An 18,148-nucleotide genomic window follows, 5' to 3' on the forward strand; every position below is an offset into this window, starting at 1 on the left:
AGGAGATTCAGCCACCTGAATATTTATGGCATAGGAGACATTCCAAATTATTTGTGCAACACTAATTTTTGCTAATTCTACCCCAGTCAGTGAGTACTTTGCTCTTAGCTACATCCACAGGAAATTTAAAATTCTATTTTAAATACTTTTCAATTTTTAAAATTGAAGTAAAATGCCAGTACTCCTAAGATCTCCCTGAGGAGGAACACAGCCAGGAATCTCCATGGAGAGCTGCTGGAGCTGCCGACCATGTCAGCCCTGTGATTTCTATTGCTGTGGCAGCCCAGCATTAATTAGTGTGTGCCAGGAGGTGAGCTGGCAAGTACCATGACAGGTCTGTGCCAGAACCCTGGCTCACATGGAGCATTCCTCCCGAGGCAAACCTCTGTATGGAATACTGAGGGGTATTCTGGGGCAAATTCTGGGAGAAGAAGCTGCACATTCCATGGTCCTGCCTGAGCAAAATGCTGAAGTGCATTTCTAGTGGTCGTTGGTTTAGTGGAGAGGCTGCAGCTTGCCAGAGTAAGGAATGCTGGAAAGCAGTTGGGAGGGCAGAGAAAGGAACAGCACTAAGGTGGGATGTTTGTGGCTCCCACATCGTGTTTTCATTGCAGACCTCTGTCTTAGCTGGTATTTGATTGCTTTGAAAGCTCTCCCCAAACTCTGCTGCAAGTGACAAGCAAGGAGGTTTCACTTCTTTTAGGGGCAGGTCCCATCTGTAAGTGCTGCATAAATTAATGCTGCAATAGGGGTCCTAGAAAACATCAGGGCCAGTGTTACATGGCTGAAGACCCTGGGTATAACCCAAAGAAAGACACAGGGAAGTTAAAATTGAGTTGGAAATCACATTCCTGTTTTGTTGAATTATGTATTAGGGGTTTTTTTAAACTTTTTATTGTAATTGTTTTGATTTTGTAACTACCTGTACTGCTTTTGGCTTGGAAACAGATTTTACTGTAAACACAAGTGGTTTAAGCCGAGTGGGGAGGGACTTGCTTTTCACTTTTGCATATTGCCTTCCCCTTTCGCTGAACCAGTGTTCTCTGTGTGTGTGTACAGAGCTGATCCCTCCCCTCAGCAGGCAGGCAGACAGCGGCTGTCATTCTCCTCTTGGTGCTTAACCAGCGAGATTGCAGCCTGTGTCTCTGAAACAGCATCCAGTCTGAACTGAGCCTCTACCTGGGGCTGGCAGGAGCCCAGACAGAAATCACAGAACTAATTCTGCTTCTGTAGGTAAAAACCTGAAGCCCTGACTTAAGGGAGGGATGCTGGAGGACGAGTGTGTGGGGGAGCTGCCTCCAGAACCAGAGGGCTTTTGGTGTTGGGGTCGTGCCAGGTTTATGGCGACACTGAAGTGAGACGTGGGTATGTGCAGGTGTTTTCTCATTCTCATCTTTCTGATTGTTACTTCTAAGGATAAACAATCTTGTTTCCCAGAACTTATTGCTCCTGTGATATTGAAGTTATTATGGAGGTGAGAGGCAGCTTCCAGAGACCAGTGAGTGAGAGGTGCAGTTGTGGGATTCCTGCCTAAGGGAAATCAGAACAGCTGAATGGGATCAAGCCACGGGTCCACCCAAGCCAGTGTCTTGTCTCTAATGGTCCACAGCAGTTACCAAAGAACAGGGCAAACCGATATGAATGTGGCAGGTGGTTCAGGCAATTCTTTACCCACAAGCAAGTAACTTTTTAATAGCCCCAATGGGTTATTATGAATTTATCTAATCACCTTTTGCAGCCATGTAAACTTCTGGCATAAACAACCTCCTGTCCTGATGAATCCTGTGGTTTGACCATGATCTGTGTGGAAGAAGAGCTCCTTCCATTTGGTTTGATGCTTTCCACTGAGTAACTCCCTTCACAAGGCTGTGAGTCTGTCCCTTCAGAGCTTTCGCTCCAGGAGTGTTTAACGTTGTCAGTGATAATGTGAGACAAGGTAATGCTAAACCAGCTTTTACTTGATGTAAAGTTCAGCATTAATTGGCCATTTACATCTCCTTCATGTTTAAAATCTGTGAACTTTGAACATTGTTCCCATGAAGGTTCCACAGCTCCGCTGCTGTTCCTTGTCCAGTGATAAGTCTGGTAGCTGTTATCTTCTTCCATTTGGAGGATCTGTTTCTCCTGAGATTTTCCACCAAGAAGTGGTGACTAATTTGATCATGAGGTGCACATATGGTGACACCCCTGCTGTGAACAAAAATAAGCTTTCCTTCACACAAACCTTGATTTTATCATTCCTCTGTCTCTCTCAAACCTCCTCTTCATTCCCAGGGCCATCCTCTTCCTGGTAGTGATTATTCTTTCTCCCTCTTGTTCCCAAAAGAGCCTCCATCCATAATCTGTGCTAGTGCTTGTCTCCCTGCATAGAGGACTTCTTCCAATGTCATGGCTTCTTACATCCTTGGTTAGAGCTGCTTTCACATCCCACACAGAGAGGGTTTCCATACTGCAGTGTCTTTCCCCTGCATCCATGACATGTTCCCAGAGAAGCCTCCTTGCTAATTGATGTCATTTGTGGTGGGAGAGATTTCCTAAGGCTTTCCTAGGGGTGCTCTGCCAGCCTCCCTCTCGTGACTGATCCCTGGCATTGCACACTACTCCGGGGAGCAGCAGTTCCTCTCTGTATTTATCTGACTTGAACAGGGTCTGACAGCATCTGACTGCAGGAGGGCTCTGAATATCTCACATGATGGGAGCGTGGTCACCTCAATGTACAAGTACACAGTGATGTCTGCACGTAAAAAACACCAAAACACTGTGACTTGCCTGGGTTTGATGGCATTATGAAAGGACTTTTATATTAAGAAAGCTGTGGCAAAAATTACTGCAGGTTTTCTGATCCCAGTATTCCTTCAGGCCTGTTCTTCTTCAGTGTGTTCAGAATTAGCTCTTGAAGTAGGAGTGACAGTCCATGAGGTAGGATATAAACATCATATGGCTGCCTACTTCTCTGGATAGATACTCAGATACAGGATCAGAGGCAGGGTATAAGAACAACATGAAAATACACTGATACTAAATCCAGCCATCCAAAAAGGCACTCCTCTCATCTTCTGCTGGATTTGCTCCCCGACTGGTTGTGGATTTGAAGGCCTCAACTTGGGTCTCTCCTACAACCACAGGGAGCCTAGGTATGTCAGAATGGGAAGAAAGAAACAACTCAGGCCCTGTGGATACTGCAGAGTGGGACTGCAGGCAAAAAACTGTTATTTCTCTCAGTTTTCATGGGGATTCATTGGGACAACCCAGATGGGATGTACTGGTTGAGAATCCACAGTGCTTTGGGATGCCTAAATGACAGTTAGGCCCCAACAACCAGATGCAGGTCAGTCACCATTGTATGTCTGGAGCTAAAACAGAGAAAGTGCTTTCTGGTGTCAATTTTTGTATCTAATACTTTTTATTTCCTTCTCATTGGTATTTGCTGACAGCAGCAGAACTGCAGTTGCACATGAGCCGACTTTATTATCTCTCCCATGGTTCAGCGTGAGTGAGAAGTGAGGGACCTGTGAATAAACATAAAGAATTTATGGATGGTTAGAAAATCCTCATTATTTATCATTTCCACAGTTGAATTATAACCAAAGGCCTGCAAGCATCTTTGTTATAAAGTGAGTGAATTCATCTAGAATCTCCTTTTAAGTAGATTTCTGCTGTCCAGATAATGTGGGGATTAATTCTGCAAACTTATATGGGGCTGACATGAAGGAGCTGCTCTACAGAGAGCTGGGAGGAAGGAATATGTTACCAGTATTAGTTTCCTTTCTTCTCACAGTTTCTCCATTTTGTTATTTTATGGCTTTTTTTACTGCTAAAAAACCACTTCAGTTTTAAAATCCCAATCTATTTTATCATCTAGTAAATACATCTATAAATCTGTCAGAAAAAGAAGTGGTTGTGGGTTTTTGCATGGCAGAGCAGTGGTTCTATGTCAGGGTGGCTCAAGGGTCAGGGATTTAATTCAGTGGCATGTGCAAGGCAAAAGTGAAGTGTCAGGAGGCCACACTGAGCTCATTGCCTAATTACTCACTTATTATCTGTGTGGAAGTCCCAAAGCTTCTAAACAAGAGCTTGGGGAAGTTCTGGCTGACATCCTTTTCTCTTGGACCCTGTGATCTATTCCAGTTCAAGAAGGGGCAATGACTGACAGGCCAGAGCACCCTGGAGTCCAGGGGTTCCTGGCATCCCACTGGCTTGTTTCCATTTCTGACAGTGGTAGGATTCTTCCTGGGCAGGTCCCAAATCTCAGCCAGGAATCCCAGAGCTCTGTTAAAGGATTGCATTTCCAGGTGCAGGATGAATGAAGTCTCAGGAATTTCCCTGATATTGCTGACTCCATGATAACCTCTTTATTTGTTCTACTCTGCCTTGCCTGGATCCCTCCTACCTTCTTCAGATGGTTTGAGCAAAGAACACATCAAAAGGTGTAGGCATGTCTCTCATCAACTAAATACCAGCAGTCAGGTTATCTGAAATCTTTTTCTTTCAGTGGAAAGAAAGTGCTTTCAGGGGTTCTCATTGTGTACCCCAAAAGTATACAGCAAAACAGCTCTTGAGTAGAGGCAGCAGCAGCAGCCCCCATCCTGCTCACTGAAACACTCTGTGTTCACAATAACCCCCCTGCTTTGATCTCTTGCCAAGAATAACACAGACAGTCTATTAAAACATCTTTAATGACATGATATAATTAAAAATATCTAACGTACAATTCAAAGAAATGAATATGAAGCTTGTTTAGGTCTATTTCCACACCCCTCAAAACTTGACTGACAGGTTCCAAATCTTCATTAATTGGCCTGAAAATGTATGAATACCCCAATATTATGGTGGGTGTGTGTGTCTCGGACATTATCAGTTGGGAGCACAAGGGACAAATAATCAGATTTGAAAGGATTTAGGTGCCATGGTAGCTTTAAAAATCCTGCAAGGCACATCACTGCATCTGTGGGCATTTACATTTCTGTTTAAAGTGGTCTGAAAAGCCTGGGAGACACTCATCCCTGAGGCTCTTAACAGCCTGTGTGTTGTAAGTCTCTGAAACAGTTGAGAAGTGAGCTCTAAATGCCTTAGTCAAAGGACAGTGTTTGTGAATCGATTCCTTTTCTTCACAGTAACACAGAGAATTTGTACAGCACTTCATCTTTCAGACGTGCAGAGCAGACCAGAGGAGCCAGAATGACTGCCAAGTCCCAGGGGAATCCTGATTATTAGATCATAAAGTAACTCTGGGCATGGTCTAATATGAAAGTGACAATTAGGAAAACTTCTGTTCCTGAGTCTGCTCTGGTCTAAAGGACAGTGTCAGCTGAGACAATTCCAGAGTCAGCAAGGCAAGCAGGTCAGTGCAAATGAGCAAACAGGTGAACCTCAGCCCAGCGTGAGCCCAGCTTTAGCAAATGTGAAATTAGATGTGTTAATTTGAGTCCTGGCTAAAGAGTTTAAGTTGGCAATTTTAACCCTGAGTGGCCATGACTCAGCTGAGAGACAAAAACTCTTTTTTGCCCTTTGTTTCTCCTTTGATCCTCTGCGCATTTTGTAGAGGCCAAGACTAAGAAGGATTGGCTTTGAAGGATTCCTGGTCAGCAGGAATATTCATTGGAAGGGACACTTGGACATCATCACTGAGATGGAAGCACAGACAGATTGGGCAGAAAATACCTGCATTTTCCCTAGAACATGGAAGCAGTTGGCTGTTATATTCTGACTGTATTTTAATGCTCTTCCAGTCTTCACTAATGGCAATCTCTCACTAATGGTATCATCTCTCAAGTGGGCATAGAAGAGGACAGAGCACTTTTTTCAGACACCACCTCTCCTGATTTGACAGGATTATTCAGTATTAGCATCGCAATAGCTCAGGGCGTGCGTACTCAGAGGCATTGTTTCATGTCTGACATGAGTAATCCCAGCTGTAGCCCAAGGAAGAGCCATGCAGGCTGTTCTTGTTTGGAGAATGAATAGCTTGCCATCCACCAGGAATCACAGACTTCCTGTGGAGCAGGATCCATTGTCTCAAAGTACAGCAGTCCAAGTACCAGCAATTTGAAATAAGACATCGAGGCTCTGGGAGCCCTGCAGGAAAATGACTTATATCCTCCAGTGACTTACACCTCTGTGATTTCTGTCTGGACCCTGTTAACTGTGCTCTGACAAGTCTTGAGTCGCAGAAAACTGTCAGTCATCAAAAGCACTGCTGTTCCTGTGGCTGGAGCTGCTCTCCTTGACCATCACTCGGTACGAGATGCGCATGAAGGAGCCCATGAGCAGCACAACAAAGAGGATCAGGAGCAAGGACCAGACCCCCGGCTCAATCCCCTTGAGGAAGCTTGGGCTGTCCTGGGGGATGGTGTTGGTAAGACTCAGCAGGTACCCAAGAGTCCAGCCAGATGATCTGTCACCCATCTATTGAAATTAAAAGGAGAGGTCAGAAGAGAAGGAGATGGCCTAGACCCCAGCTGTGTTTCTGTGCATGGGCCCAGGGCTTTGTATGTATTATCTGAGACTGATCCAAGGATTTGCCTTGAAATGAGGAGCTTTCTCTCTCTCAGTGCCCTGAGTACACCAAGAGGCCTTAATGGCACTTCCACCCACACCTCTGCCCATGGGCATGGGAGCTGCATTTAAGCTCTGGCCTGGGCAGCCCCTCTCTCCTGAGCTGTGCTGTAGGAGAGTGCTGTTCTCTGCTTACTGACTGGTTTTCCCAGTGGATCTTAAGTCTGCATTGTGGGTAGTTGTCTCTCTGGCCCTGGCTGAACCTCAGACTTATGTTTATGTTGCTTGCCTCTGTCTTTCCAGGCAGGGCTCCCTGGAGGCCCCGGACCTATCTCATTACCTTGCCTTTCTCTGATGGTCACCATGTAGCCCTGCTCAGTGGGACCATGGCTGTGATTGCCAGTTTTGAAGAGGTCTGGGAAGAGGTCTGGGAACAGGCTTTTTTTTCTTTTGTGAAGGGAACGACTTGAATCAAATCCCCCTGTCCTTAGGGCCTCCAGATCCTGAAGCAATTTCAGACCTTATTAGAGATTAGGTTATCTTATTAGATATTAGGAAGAAATCCTTCCCTGTGAGGGTGGGCAGGCCCTGGCACAGGGTGCCCAGAGCAGCTGTGGCTGCCCCTGGATCCCTGGAAGTGTCCAAGGTCAGGTTGGATGGGGCTTGGAGCCACCTGGGATAGTGGAAGGTGTCCCTGCCCATGGCAGGGGGTAGAATTAAATCGTCTTTAAGTTTCCTTCCAATCCAAATGCAGTCTAGGATCCTGTGATTCTATAAGGAATTTATCACCCCTCATGAGTATAAAGGTGGTTGCAAAAAGTAGGGAAGCACCTTTTGGCTCAGGAAATGTTATCAGCAGCTTGTCCTTAGCCTTAAGTGGAGATCAAGCTGTTCTTCCTTCCCTGTCAACACAGATTTCTAAAGATGGTGTTGATCCAGGTAAGTTTTTTGACCCATCTGTTTTTCAGTGGGGACAAGTGTCATCTCTAGCTCTCTAACACTGGTTTTCTTGTTTATCACAACTATGAATCCATTTTGCAAAACCATCCTGCTGGAGAAGCCCAGCTGGTTAGGGCTTGTCAGTGTGGGAACAGGCTGGCTGTACTGGGACCAGCCCTCCCTGGTAACTGGGAACACTGCTGCGGGAACTGACCTTCTGGAATGCAGTCCAAGCAGGCCAGTCAAAGTCAAGAGTGTATCCTGTTGTACTGAGATGGAAGATGAAGGCAGACTCAGTGCAGTAATCAACAAGTGTATCCAGGCTTGCTTGGGACTCTCTGATCAGCTGGTGCCATTTCCGAAAAAGAAAAATAGAAAAAAAAAGGGAAAAAAAAAAAGAGGGGGAAATAAAAGAAGTAAATACTCAGTAGCTGAATTTCAGGTCTGCTATAATCTCTCCTGTCCTGTTCTGGGACTGACTGTGGGACTGGAGGAGGGGTTTGTGTCCTGTGCAGACTGAAACCACATTTCCTGCACTCCCTGGGCTGTGGGGTGGAAATCAGTGTCATCTTTTACTGCCTTTGATCCCGTCTTATTAAGCCAGATCCAAGAGCAGCAGGACTGACAGCCAGGTTGCCTTGCTGGTGAATTGCTTCGTAGGATTGATTCCCTGCTCTCTAATTAGGTTGAGCTAATGCTGCAGCCTTTCTCCCAACTGGAACTGGGAACTTTCTCCTCCTTCCTGAAGAGAATGCTTTAGGGAACTGCTTATGGGCTTTGCTGCCTCATTAACAAACCCTGGAGAAATTGTCCCATTTGAATGTTGCTGTGGATGCTCCATCAGTGTAAGTGCAAATGAGGGTGACCTCATAACCACCAACTGAGGAAAGAACCGACAAACTCCCCCTGGCTTGAGCTCTGTGGGCCCAGATGAAATGGGAACCCTGGAGTCTGGGTGGATGTGTCCCTTGCACTGAAGGACAGAAGAATAACAGCAAGACCAAGGTGATGTACAGGAGTCAGTAGACAGCCTTCCTGTTTACTCCTTACAATATAGTAAAAGGTATTTGTGGCTTTTCATTTAATTAGGTCCAGGTGTTACCAGCAGCAGCTGGGATTTGAGAGGAAAGAAAATAAGTGGAACCTGTTTCCTCAAAGTAAAAAAAAAAAAAAAAAAAAAGAGAAAAAAAAAAACCCCACAAAAAACCAAACCCCACATAATCCAGACAAATCTAAGTTTTCCTTGAGGGAGCCACTAACTTACAGCTCTGTCAGTCTGAGCCCTGAGGGCTTTTACAACACAACGTGCTTCCCACTCTCCCTGCACCCCCAGGTATTCCACAGTTACCTCTCTGACGGACATCCCACACAGCCTCCTGACAGCCTGGCCCAAGTCAGGAGAGGGTGCAGCTCCTCTCATGAAGTCCATGGCCTCAGAAACCACCTACAACAGCAGCAGAAATAATCATCAGGTAGGAGTGTGCTCTGTGTCCTTGCACTGCACACCAGAAATTACCCCTGGCAAGTGAGGGGCAGTGGCTGTCCATTGCCAGGGTGCCCTTGGTGTGCAGGGCTGGGTCCAGTGCCTTGGAAGGGCTCAAAGGACACGAGCAGAGCTGTTGGTGTCTGGAGATGGAAACAGCTCTGTTCTCAGCCTGCATCCAGCAGCCTCCCTGGCTCTGCCTGGACAATAGACTGGTCATAGAATCAAAAAATCATATTGGTTGCAGAAGATGTCTAAATTCAAGTTCAACCATTAAGCCAGCACTGCCCAGCCCACCACTAAACAATGTCCCCAAGTGCCACATCTACAGAGCTTTTAAACCCCTGCAGGGGTGGGGACTCTACCCCTGCCCTGGGCAGCTGTGCCAGGGCTTGACAACCCTTTTGGTGAAGGAATTTTCCCTAAGATCCAATCTAAACCTCCCCTGGCCCAGCCTGAGGCCGTTCCCTCTCCTCCTGTCCCTGTTCCCTGGGAGCAGAGCCCGACCCCCCCGGCTGCCCCCTCCTGTCAGGGACTTGTGCAGAGCCACAAGGTCCCCCCTGAGCCTCCTTTGCTCCAGCCTGAGCCCCTTTCCAGCTCCCTCAGCCGCTCCTGGTGCTTCAGCCCCTTCCCCAGCTCCATTCCCTTCCCTGGACACGCTCCAGCCCCTCAATGTCCTTGCAGTGTGGGGCCCAAAACTGAGCACAGTATTCATGGTGTGGTGTCACCAGTGCTGAGGACTGGGAGATGATCCCTATGCTCCTTGGCACCACGTCCATGGGAGACTCAGGAGCAGGGAGCTGGGGAAATGTCCGTAACTTCCCTCCCTGGAAATGCACTCAGCTTGCCCTAGGATCGTGAGCTGCTCCTGGCTTAACAAGCCCATGACTTTGGACAATGAATCCAGGTTCTCAGATAGAAGAGTGCTTGTGGTGCAGCATGACCAGATGTTTGCTAAGGGAGGGGCAGAGGATCTCCAGCTTTACCACAGACTTGGTGTGGGAAGACCTGCTCAGCACACAAGTCCTGACTGTCCCATCCCTGCTGGCTCTGCGGAGCCCCAGAGCTGGTCTCAGAAGCAGACACTGAGGAGACATGGATGAAGAAAGCTCCACCACAGTCACTGTGGGAAGCCAGTGATCCACATTTGAACAGCTGTGTGGCAATGAGGGGGAGAGGGCAGGAGTGTCATGGTCTGGCTGCTCCCACTGTATTTATTAATGGTCAAACTGGTCCCAGTTCATGGGTTCCCCATACCAGTTGCTTACCCCAGTGTAAATTAGAACTCACCAGAAACCTGGTCTGGAGAGGCTTGAGAGCACTGCTGAGGGAATGCTTGAAGAAGCTGCAGGAAGAGGAAGAGTTGAGCAGGCTTTGCACGAGTCTCACACAGGCAGTGGGGTTGCTGGAGCCCGTGATGTTGAAGACCTCCTTGGGGCCAGGGATGTCCCATGTGTCATCACTGGCAGCACAAGGCCCAGCATGCACTGATTGCCACTGCACTTCCCGGGAGTAGCTGAGGGGCCAGCAGGGATTGGACATGGTTTTAGCACTTCTCTGATCCTGGAGACAGAATAAAACAAGGACAGAGGCAGCAAGAGAGGACATTGGCGTCCCAGGGCTTCACACAGGAAGACAGAATGTAACATGGTTAGGAACAGCTTTCCCCAAGCACCACAATGCTGAGATCAAGCAGGGAGGCTGTGAAAGCTTTGCCAAATCTTACGGCATTGGGTCAACTACGAGGCCCAGCCAGGTCCCAGCTCCTGCTGAGCTTGGGGCCAGTGCAGTGACTGGACCTGCTGTGGGAGGTGATGAGTCCCAGCCCTACCCACCCTCCCTTAGAGCACAAATACAGTATCATGCATCCTGTACTCTTTCTAGTTGCTGTTCTGATCTGCCTTCCAAACGGTTCAACCCCACAAGAATCAGTGTTTCTTATCTCTAGAAATTTCCCTATATAATTGTGGTGAAGCTGGTGTCCAATGTGGGACATTCAGGTCTCAAATAAGGGCAGGGGGGCTTTACAGGGAGGAAGGTGGATGGGCAGGGAGAAGTTAAGTCCTGAAAAAACATAGTTTTGATGAAGACTAAGGTGATTCTTGAGTTTGTACCATCTTACACCACTCTTTTCTTCCCCCCCATTTCCCAAGTGAAATAAAGTTTGGAAGAACTGAAACACCCGCATGTTTTCAAAATGAAATACTGCTCTTCTAAAGATGCTTCAGGGTTAAAGTCAGCAAAGGAAATACCCCAAATGGAAGGCCCCAACTGGTTCCTGGGTGCTCCCATTCCAGGATGGAGGAGCAGTTCCTAGGAGCCAAGGCAAGCCTTGCCTCTCCTCACCCTGAAGGTGATGTTGACACCTCTGGAGAGCAGTTTTGTGCATGTGTGTACTAAGCAGGAGTCAAATAGAACCTGTAAGTAGGAAAACCTTGAATGGGTGCCTGTGCGTCTGCTTGGAGAGAGAGAATGTTTTACAAATGCACTGGGTTTTTCTAATATATGCAAACAGGGGCATTGACTTTAAAGTGATTGACATTTTGCCCATTATCACACCTTGTGCAGCTGTCATTTAGTGATGTTGTGCCCAGGAGCTTTGCAGGTGCCCGTGGCAGACACTCACCTGGATGAGCACGGAGAGCAGCCTGCTGCGGAGCTGCTCCGTGCCGTGGCAGGGGCACTGGCGGGTGTGCAGCCTGTGTGTCTGCCCATAGAGCTGCAGCCTCACCCCCTCCTTTGGGGCCTGCTTCTCTTCTTCCAGCTCGGAAGTGAGCTGTGCTGAGGCTCCTCCCATGGACAGGACTCCTGCCATCCCCTTTCCAGAGGGGACCAATTGTCCTCGCCAGTCGTACTGACCCAAAAAGAACAAGAGAGGTCAGACCTTGAGACTTCTCCATCTCAGTCACAGCCAGGTGCCAGCATTAGTGCAGAGAGAAAGCAGCTCCATGGTGCCCCACTGCCCAACTCTTTTTTGCCCACAGGACACGAGGATGCTGAACCAGTGGCTTTGGAGGGAACAAAGGAGCCATTGTACAGGCACTGCCACCTGCACAGAGCCTTCCCACAGTCCGTGGGGGCAAACAGGGCTCCCCAGCCTGGATGGCCAAACCAGGCAGTGTCTCAGCAGGCAGGAGCAGGGGAGAGCGGGGAGGGTGGTGGGGAATGGCAGGGACGTTTCCAAGAGGGCAGATAAGGGTTTCAAGTGCAGCCTTGATGCTAAAGTGATCCTTCTGTCAGAAGAACCCTGTGGCCTCATCTCCTGCAGTCTTGCAGAACTGACTTTGGCAATGCTGAAGTTGGCAGCACAGGCAGGGGAGTTTACATGGGGTGAACACTCTGTGCCTGGCCGGGGGAGGCCGTACTGCTGTCAATGGGTCTGGCAATTCCCTAACCAGTGTGTGCTTGCTGCTGGCTATCAGAGCTGCTTTTCACATCCCTGATGAGGGGTAACTCAGTCTAACCCACCTTTCTCTTGCCCTCTGAGTTCTTTTTGAGACCCTTTGGCTTGAGAAGTGATGGGTGAAACACAAAAAACTAAAACTTTTTTTTTTGTTGTTTAGCAAGTGCCTTCTAAATACAGACCAGGCCTCCCTGGTGTCTGACTGAGAGGAAATGAGATAGGCTTTCGCTTTGGCAGCAACAGAATCTGCTTCTCTACTGTTCACAAGACACCCCATGGGACAGCTGGATTCCAGTGGCAATCCCACAGCACTCCAGAGACAGCAGCAACACCTCACCTCAACCAGCTGGTGTTGGATCTAAGCTGCCTCCTCTGGAAGACAGTGGAAGTTGTGCTGAAGAACTGTTTAAAGTACAGGGGTTTACCCATCCCTCCATGTGTTTCTGTGGCTCTCTGTTAACAGCAGCTGCTCAGCCCAGCTCTGTGTGCCCCAGGGAGAATCATCCTTTACCTTGAAGAAGTTCTCCAAGACGTAGTTAACAGCAACCCAGTTGAATGCTTCCTCCTCTGGGCTGGACAGGATTTGTGCCCCTTGAAAGTTGAAGGGGGACAACTTCAGGGTCCCAGTCAGAGCTGCAAGGAGACCGTCAGAGAGGATGGGATGGGTGAGGCTAAACACAAAAGAAAAAGAAGGCACATTTGATGTTACAGGACCCTGCCAGGAGCAGCCTGCAGTGGGGGCACACTGCAGGGCTTCTGCTGTGCTCCCCACTTCGGGCAGTAGCCCAGAGACACAGTGACAATTCCACTCCTGCTGCTGCTTCCCTCTCCCCTCACATGGCACTAGAGGCAAGAACAGCAGAGGGATGATTTGAACAACTGTGCCACCATTTAAGAATTTGGGACCTTAGTACCCTCTGTCACTGAGGAAATCCTCTGGCCTCATCCAACTGGTCTGGTCCCCTCCAGACCTTACTTTTCCCCAGTGCCTAAAAGGAGATAATGCAGTGACTGAGAACAGGGTCCACAAAAGCATGTGTGATAAGGTGAACCTTCCCACCACCATTTCCCATTTGCTGACAAGAAACACCCCTGCAAGCCCATGTGGGCTGTCACACAAACTGAAAACACTTGAGCTTCCAGACTGATGGGTGTTTTCTCAAGCGCTAATTGTGAAATTGTAATTGTGAAGGAGATGCTACCCAACCTGGCAGCAGCTGCAGGACTCTCATCTTCATGGCTGCCTGGGGGACAGGATGGAGACACAGCCAAGCCATTCTCCTCTCTTCAGGGCCTGAGGAAGGTTTACCTGACTAGCAGATTAGGGATGGCTCACACTGCAGAGCAGACAGGGTGAGATGCCTGCAGAATGATCCCGTGATGTGTGCTGATCTCTGGGTGTGGGTTTGCAACATTCACTCACTTCAGCTGCCTCATGCTGGTGGTGGCTCCCAAGTACAGGGGGGTTTGGCTGTGCTGCTCTGCTGGGATCTCGTTCTGGGCCCAGTTCAAACACAGCTCCAAGCTCTTCCCAGCTTTCTGAGGAGAATCTGAGTAGCTGGAGACTCCTGGACCTGAGGACCATGGAACAGAATGGAATTTTAAGGGAAGTTATGGGAGAACTGTGAGAGCTGTTACCCCAGAGATTGCTATCCTAGGACACAGCTGAGACTGGCAAAGATGGAATGAAGGAGTTTGCACTAAGACTACCCTAGCTCTGCAGCTGAGACATCTATCCCAGCCACACGACTGCTGCAGCAGCTGAGGCTGTCTCAGCCCACAGAGGAAAAAATGTGTTTAGTTGCTCTAAAAATAATCAAAAGGACACACAGAGACTGATGTGTCACCTCTCTCCTCCAGTCACCAAGCCCCTGCCAGCAAGCAAGACACCCCTGCTCTAGAGGAAGCCAGTGTGCTTTGCAGAGGGAAGCTGTGTGCCAGCCTTGACTCATTTTTCCATCAAGTCAGTGGGGTCTTAAATGTTGGTTTTGAACCAGGAAGAGCCTCCCTTCCCCATCCTCCTGACTCCCTCAGCACGTGCTTTGCTGTCTGGGGCCCTGTGCAGGGCTGAGCTGCAGCTTTCCTGCAGCCCCTGCAGGGCTGTGGCTGTGCTGCCATGCAGACAGGGCTGCTCACACCTGGCCTCTTGTGCTGCTCACAGAGCTGCTGCTGAACCCAGCCACTGAACAAGGGACACGTACAAGGTTTCAGGGAGACCTTCTTGCATCTTCTGTGTGTGATTTGTGTTGTTTACAGCCTGCAAGGGCACAAAGCCTGTTCCCTGCTTGCTGTGCAGCTGCCCTCCCACAGCATGCTGCTGCTGAGGGCTCAGTCCTTCCCAGCATCCCGCTATAATCAGGCTTTAACATCAAAGCAAGATTAGGAGATAGGGAAGGAAAACCCCATCATTAATGTATGTAACCCTCTCAGCTGGTATTGGTAACGCCAAACGTATTCAAATTCATGACGAAAATCCTAAAATTCTCTGAAATGTGATACCTAAAGGCAAGCTGAACTCATGCTTGTGCTGTCAAATGCCACATAGGGGATTGGAGTCTTTGCAGCTCTGTTGTCCTGGAGCTACCCCACTTACTGCCCAGGGCATGGTCAGGAGGAAGCAGAAGATACCAGGAATCTGCAGTCAGCTTTGTCTCCATGGCTGCTCCTGGGTAAGAAGCTCCAGCAACCTTGGCTCTGCCACTGATCCATGTGGACATCAGGACCAGCCCCATCCTCTCTGTGTGCTTCCCTGCCTGCAGCAGCCCCAAAATCCTGTTACTGCTAAGTACCTGATGTCCAGCTGTGTGTGGCTAAATCTGCCCAGTAGAGAAGAGCCATGCTGAAAATAAGCACCTTGTGCCTCACTATTTCAGTGCACAGCTGGGCGGTGCAGGAGCCAAGGAATTTGTGGCCCTGATCCATGCACAGGTCTCTGTTTTTCCATCCATCCCATGCCAGTCCCACAGAGCACTGAGCAGGAATTGGGCACCTTACCTTGCACAGGACAGGAACTGCATCCTCTGATCACCCCGGTCTTGTTTGCCTTGGTGGTTGTCCACTGGTAGATGAACAGGATGGTGCGGGATGGGCCAGCATCCAGAACAATGCCATACTGGAAAAAACCCAGAACATTCTACTGAAAACCACCACTGAATGCAAGCTGATTGATGCTGCAGGGTCACCCAGCATACACAGCAATTCTGGGTGACCCCTGGGCCTGCACTGCAGTATTTGAGTTTGCCTGTTACATTCAAAGAGCAGGTGAAGCCAGAAGATGAAGAGGATTTGCAGGGAACCATCTGCATTTCTGAATATACATGAGGAACAGCAGGAGTGGAGAAATGCCCAGACATACATCAGCCCTACAGAGGCATGTGCTGGAGCTGCTCCTGAAACCAGGCAGAGGGCTTCCCCTGAGAGCTGAGCCACCTGGAGCTCAGGAAAAACAGGTCCTAAAGCAGTGGGAGATGGCACTATACGAGTTCTCCACTGATTCTGGGACTCAAGCTGCTGCTGATTGGTTTGTCAGGCTTTTGTGCAGGAATTGGAGGGCTGCAGCTCGCTTCTCCCGAGGAAGCCAGGAGTCCTGTGTCTCTTTGATGTCCCACTGCAGTGACGGTGTGAGACAGGCTGGGTTTGCCCTGATACGTGCAGAGCTGTGAGAGCTGCAGCAACCAGCACAGACAACACAGCAGCCCCTCAGAGACAGAGATGGTGTCTTGGCTGGAAGAGCAGCAGCAGTGAACATGACCAGCTCAGCCCCTTATCCCCTGACAGCTCTGCTATTGCCCAGGTCAAGGGCTCTCTGTCTCTTTGTTTGTCTCTTTCCTGCTGACTGAGCCTTGCTGCTCCCAGTAGAGGAGGGTGAGCAAGTGGAGGCCACTGGACTACCCTACAGTACAGCTCTGGATGTACCCACATCCAAAATAGCTCCAGAGCTAGCCTAGGGCTCCTCTTCCCCCTATTATGTGACCCCAGTTTGGGACATCTCCTACACAGACAGGAAGGAAACTCATGAACTCCATGGTAGCGTGTGGTCAAAGCTGTATCTCACACACACACACACACAGAGCTGTAACTGAGTGGGAGGAGAAACCTCCTGAGAGGTTGATATTAATGCCACCAGAAGGGTTTCAGCACCAGGCAGAGCTGGCTGCAGCCTCTGAGCGACGCAGGCTGCCTGCTGCCCTCCTGGAACTCCCAGTTGCACCAGTCCTGGCACCCCAGCCAGGGGCTGGTGGAGCTGGGCTGGAGCAGAAATGCGGAAGGAGGATAGAGCTCCCTGCCCGAGCCTGCTGGCAGCCTCCCACACCAGTGACAGCTCGGATTTCTAGCAGGGACACGTCGGCTGCCGCAGAAGAGGAAGAAAGGAATGGCATTGGAAGAGAAATGTGGATTTTTTTCCTCCTTCAGAAAATGAGAGGCTGCTGCTGAGAGCACAAGGGAGAAGGGGAGGGATCACCACATTTGTGCCCAACACTAGGAAAGGACAGAATGCGGAGCAATAAAGGGGTTTTTAATCCAATTTCGTGTCTGAGAGGAACGTGGAGGAGGGGTGCTATCGCTAAACACACAGGATAACCTGTTGGGTTAAACCATGGTGTGCCACTGAGCTCACCTCAGCAATGGGAGCATCAAGAGACAGAGCAGGTGGGCATTAACCCCCCCAGACCTGACCCAGCTGTGAGGAGCATGCTGGCTCTTCGATTGAAATCACGATAGGACCAAAGAGGAGAAGGCATGAAGGACATTTTTTTAAAGACAGAAGCAGCAGTTCAGGGGCACATTCCTACTGACTTTCGAGAGGAGCCTGCACTGACGCCACTGGTTCCTTGCTGCTCTGGGGCAGCTCCTGACATGGGCTGCCTCCCCTCAGCCTGCCCTGAGCATCTCCATTGATCCATGGACCATATCCAGCCTGTATTCCCTGACCAACCAAAGGGGTCAGCTTGTTTCTGGCTTGAAAAGCTACAGCATGTTGAAAGATGCCAACCTGTCCTGACAGCCTTGTTCCAGTCCCCTCCTCGGTTTGTAAGTAGCTCAGTAATAAAGTGAATGTCAAAAGCAACAAACCAGCCCAGTTTAACTGCCTGTCTCACCCCTCGAGAGCCCTTACCTTGGTCCTGAGAGGGGCCATGGGCACATCTTTGGTGGAGACACAGAGCAGCACGATGCCCGTCAGTCCCGCTACGATCACCAGCCAGGGGGGAAGCAGCTCACGCCAAGACATGAAGAACTTTCTCCTTTCACCAAAGAGGAAGCAGTGGAGCAGCAAACTGATACCGGCTGCTTTAACAACCTTTAAAAAGAGCAGAAAGGCGTGGCCGGGGCCAGGCTCTGACTTCAGCCCAGCCCCAAGCCACAGGGACCACAAGGAGCGTGGGCCCGGCTGCGATGCGTCAGGCAGCGCTCCCTTGCATCGCTGCTGTCCATAAATAACAGCAGAGCTCCGTGCCCGTCCCAGTGCGAGCTTTGCAAGGGCACCGCTGCAACCTCGAAACCGCCCCAGGCAACGGGGCTGAGGTAAACAGAAATGTGGGGTTAACTCAGCTGTGTAATAAGCAGAAAGCAGGCAAAACTCATCCCTTTGGTATTTCACGTCTGGCAGTGTGAGCTTCCAGATTAGAAGTGGGGAAACTCCTTGTCACTGGATTTAACTTTATCTCTGAGGGCTCCAGGGTGGACCTGGGGTGCTTCCCCTCAGGTCCATTGGGGTGGGGAAGAGGACAGACACCCTGTCTGGTTCTTCCAACTGTACCTGACTCCTTGGCCACTTTCAGGTGGCACCTGGGACACAGAAACATCTGCGTGTTTGGGTTTCCACCTGC

At 49.5% G+C, this 18,148-nt stretch overlaps 1 protein-coding gene across 1 annotated transcript; it reads right to left on the reverse strand.

Moving 5' to 3' along the window:
* Positions 1-4,657: 4,657 nt before the first annotated feature.
* On the reverse strand, positions 4,658-17,757 carry LOC121676282 (ectonucleoside triphosphate diphosphohydrolase 2-like). Its single transcript, XM_042052591.1, has 9 exons — positions 17,437-17,757; positions 15,315-15,432; positions 13,744-13,894; positions 12,832-12,991; positions 11,544-11,771; positions 10,208-10,480; positions 8,783-8,878; positions 7,649-7,780; positions 4,658-6,405 (listed from the first exon to the last, which is right to left on the reverse strand). The coding sequence occupies exons 1-9, from the start codon at positions 17,548-17,550 to the stop codon at positions 6,178-6,180; spliced, it is 1,500 nt and encodes a 499-aa protein (XP_041908525.1). The 5' UTR covers positions 17,551-17,757; the 3' UTR covers positions 4,658-6,177.
* Positions 17,758-18,148: the final 391 nt, after the last annotated feature.

Source organism: Corvus kubaryi, unplaced genomic scaffold (assembly GCF_017639235.1).
Source record: "Corvus kubaryi isolate FWS band 111438036 unplaced genomic scaffold, C.kubaryi_AGA036_p1.0 78, whole genome shotgun sequence".
NCBI classification, from domain to species: Eukaryota; Metazoa; Chordata; class Aves; order Passeriformes; family Corvidae; genus Corvus; species Corvus kubaryi.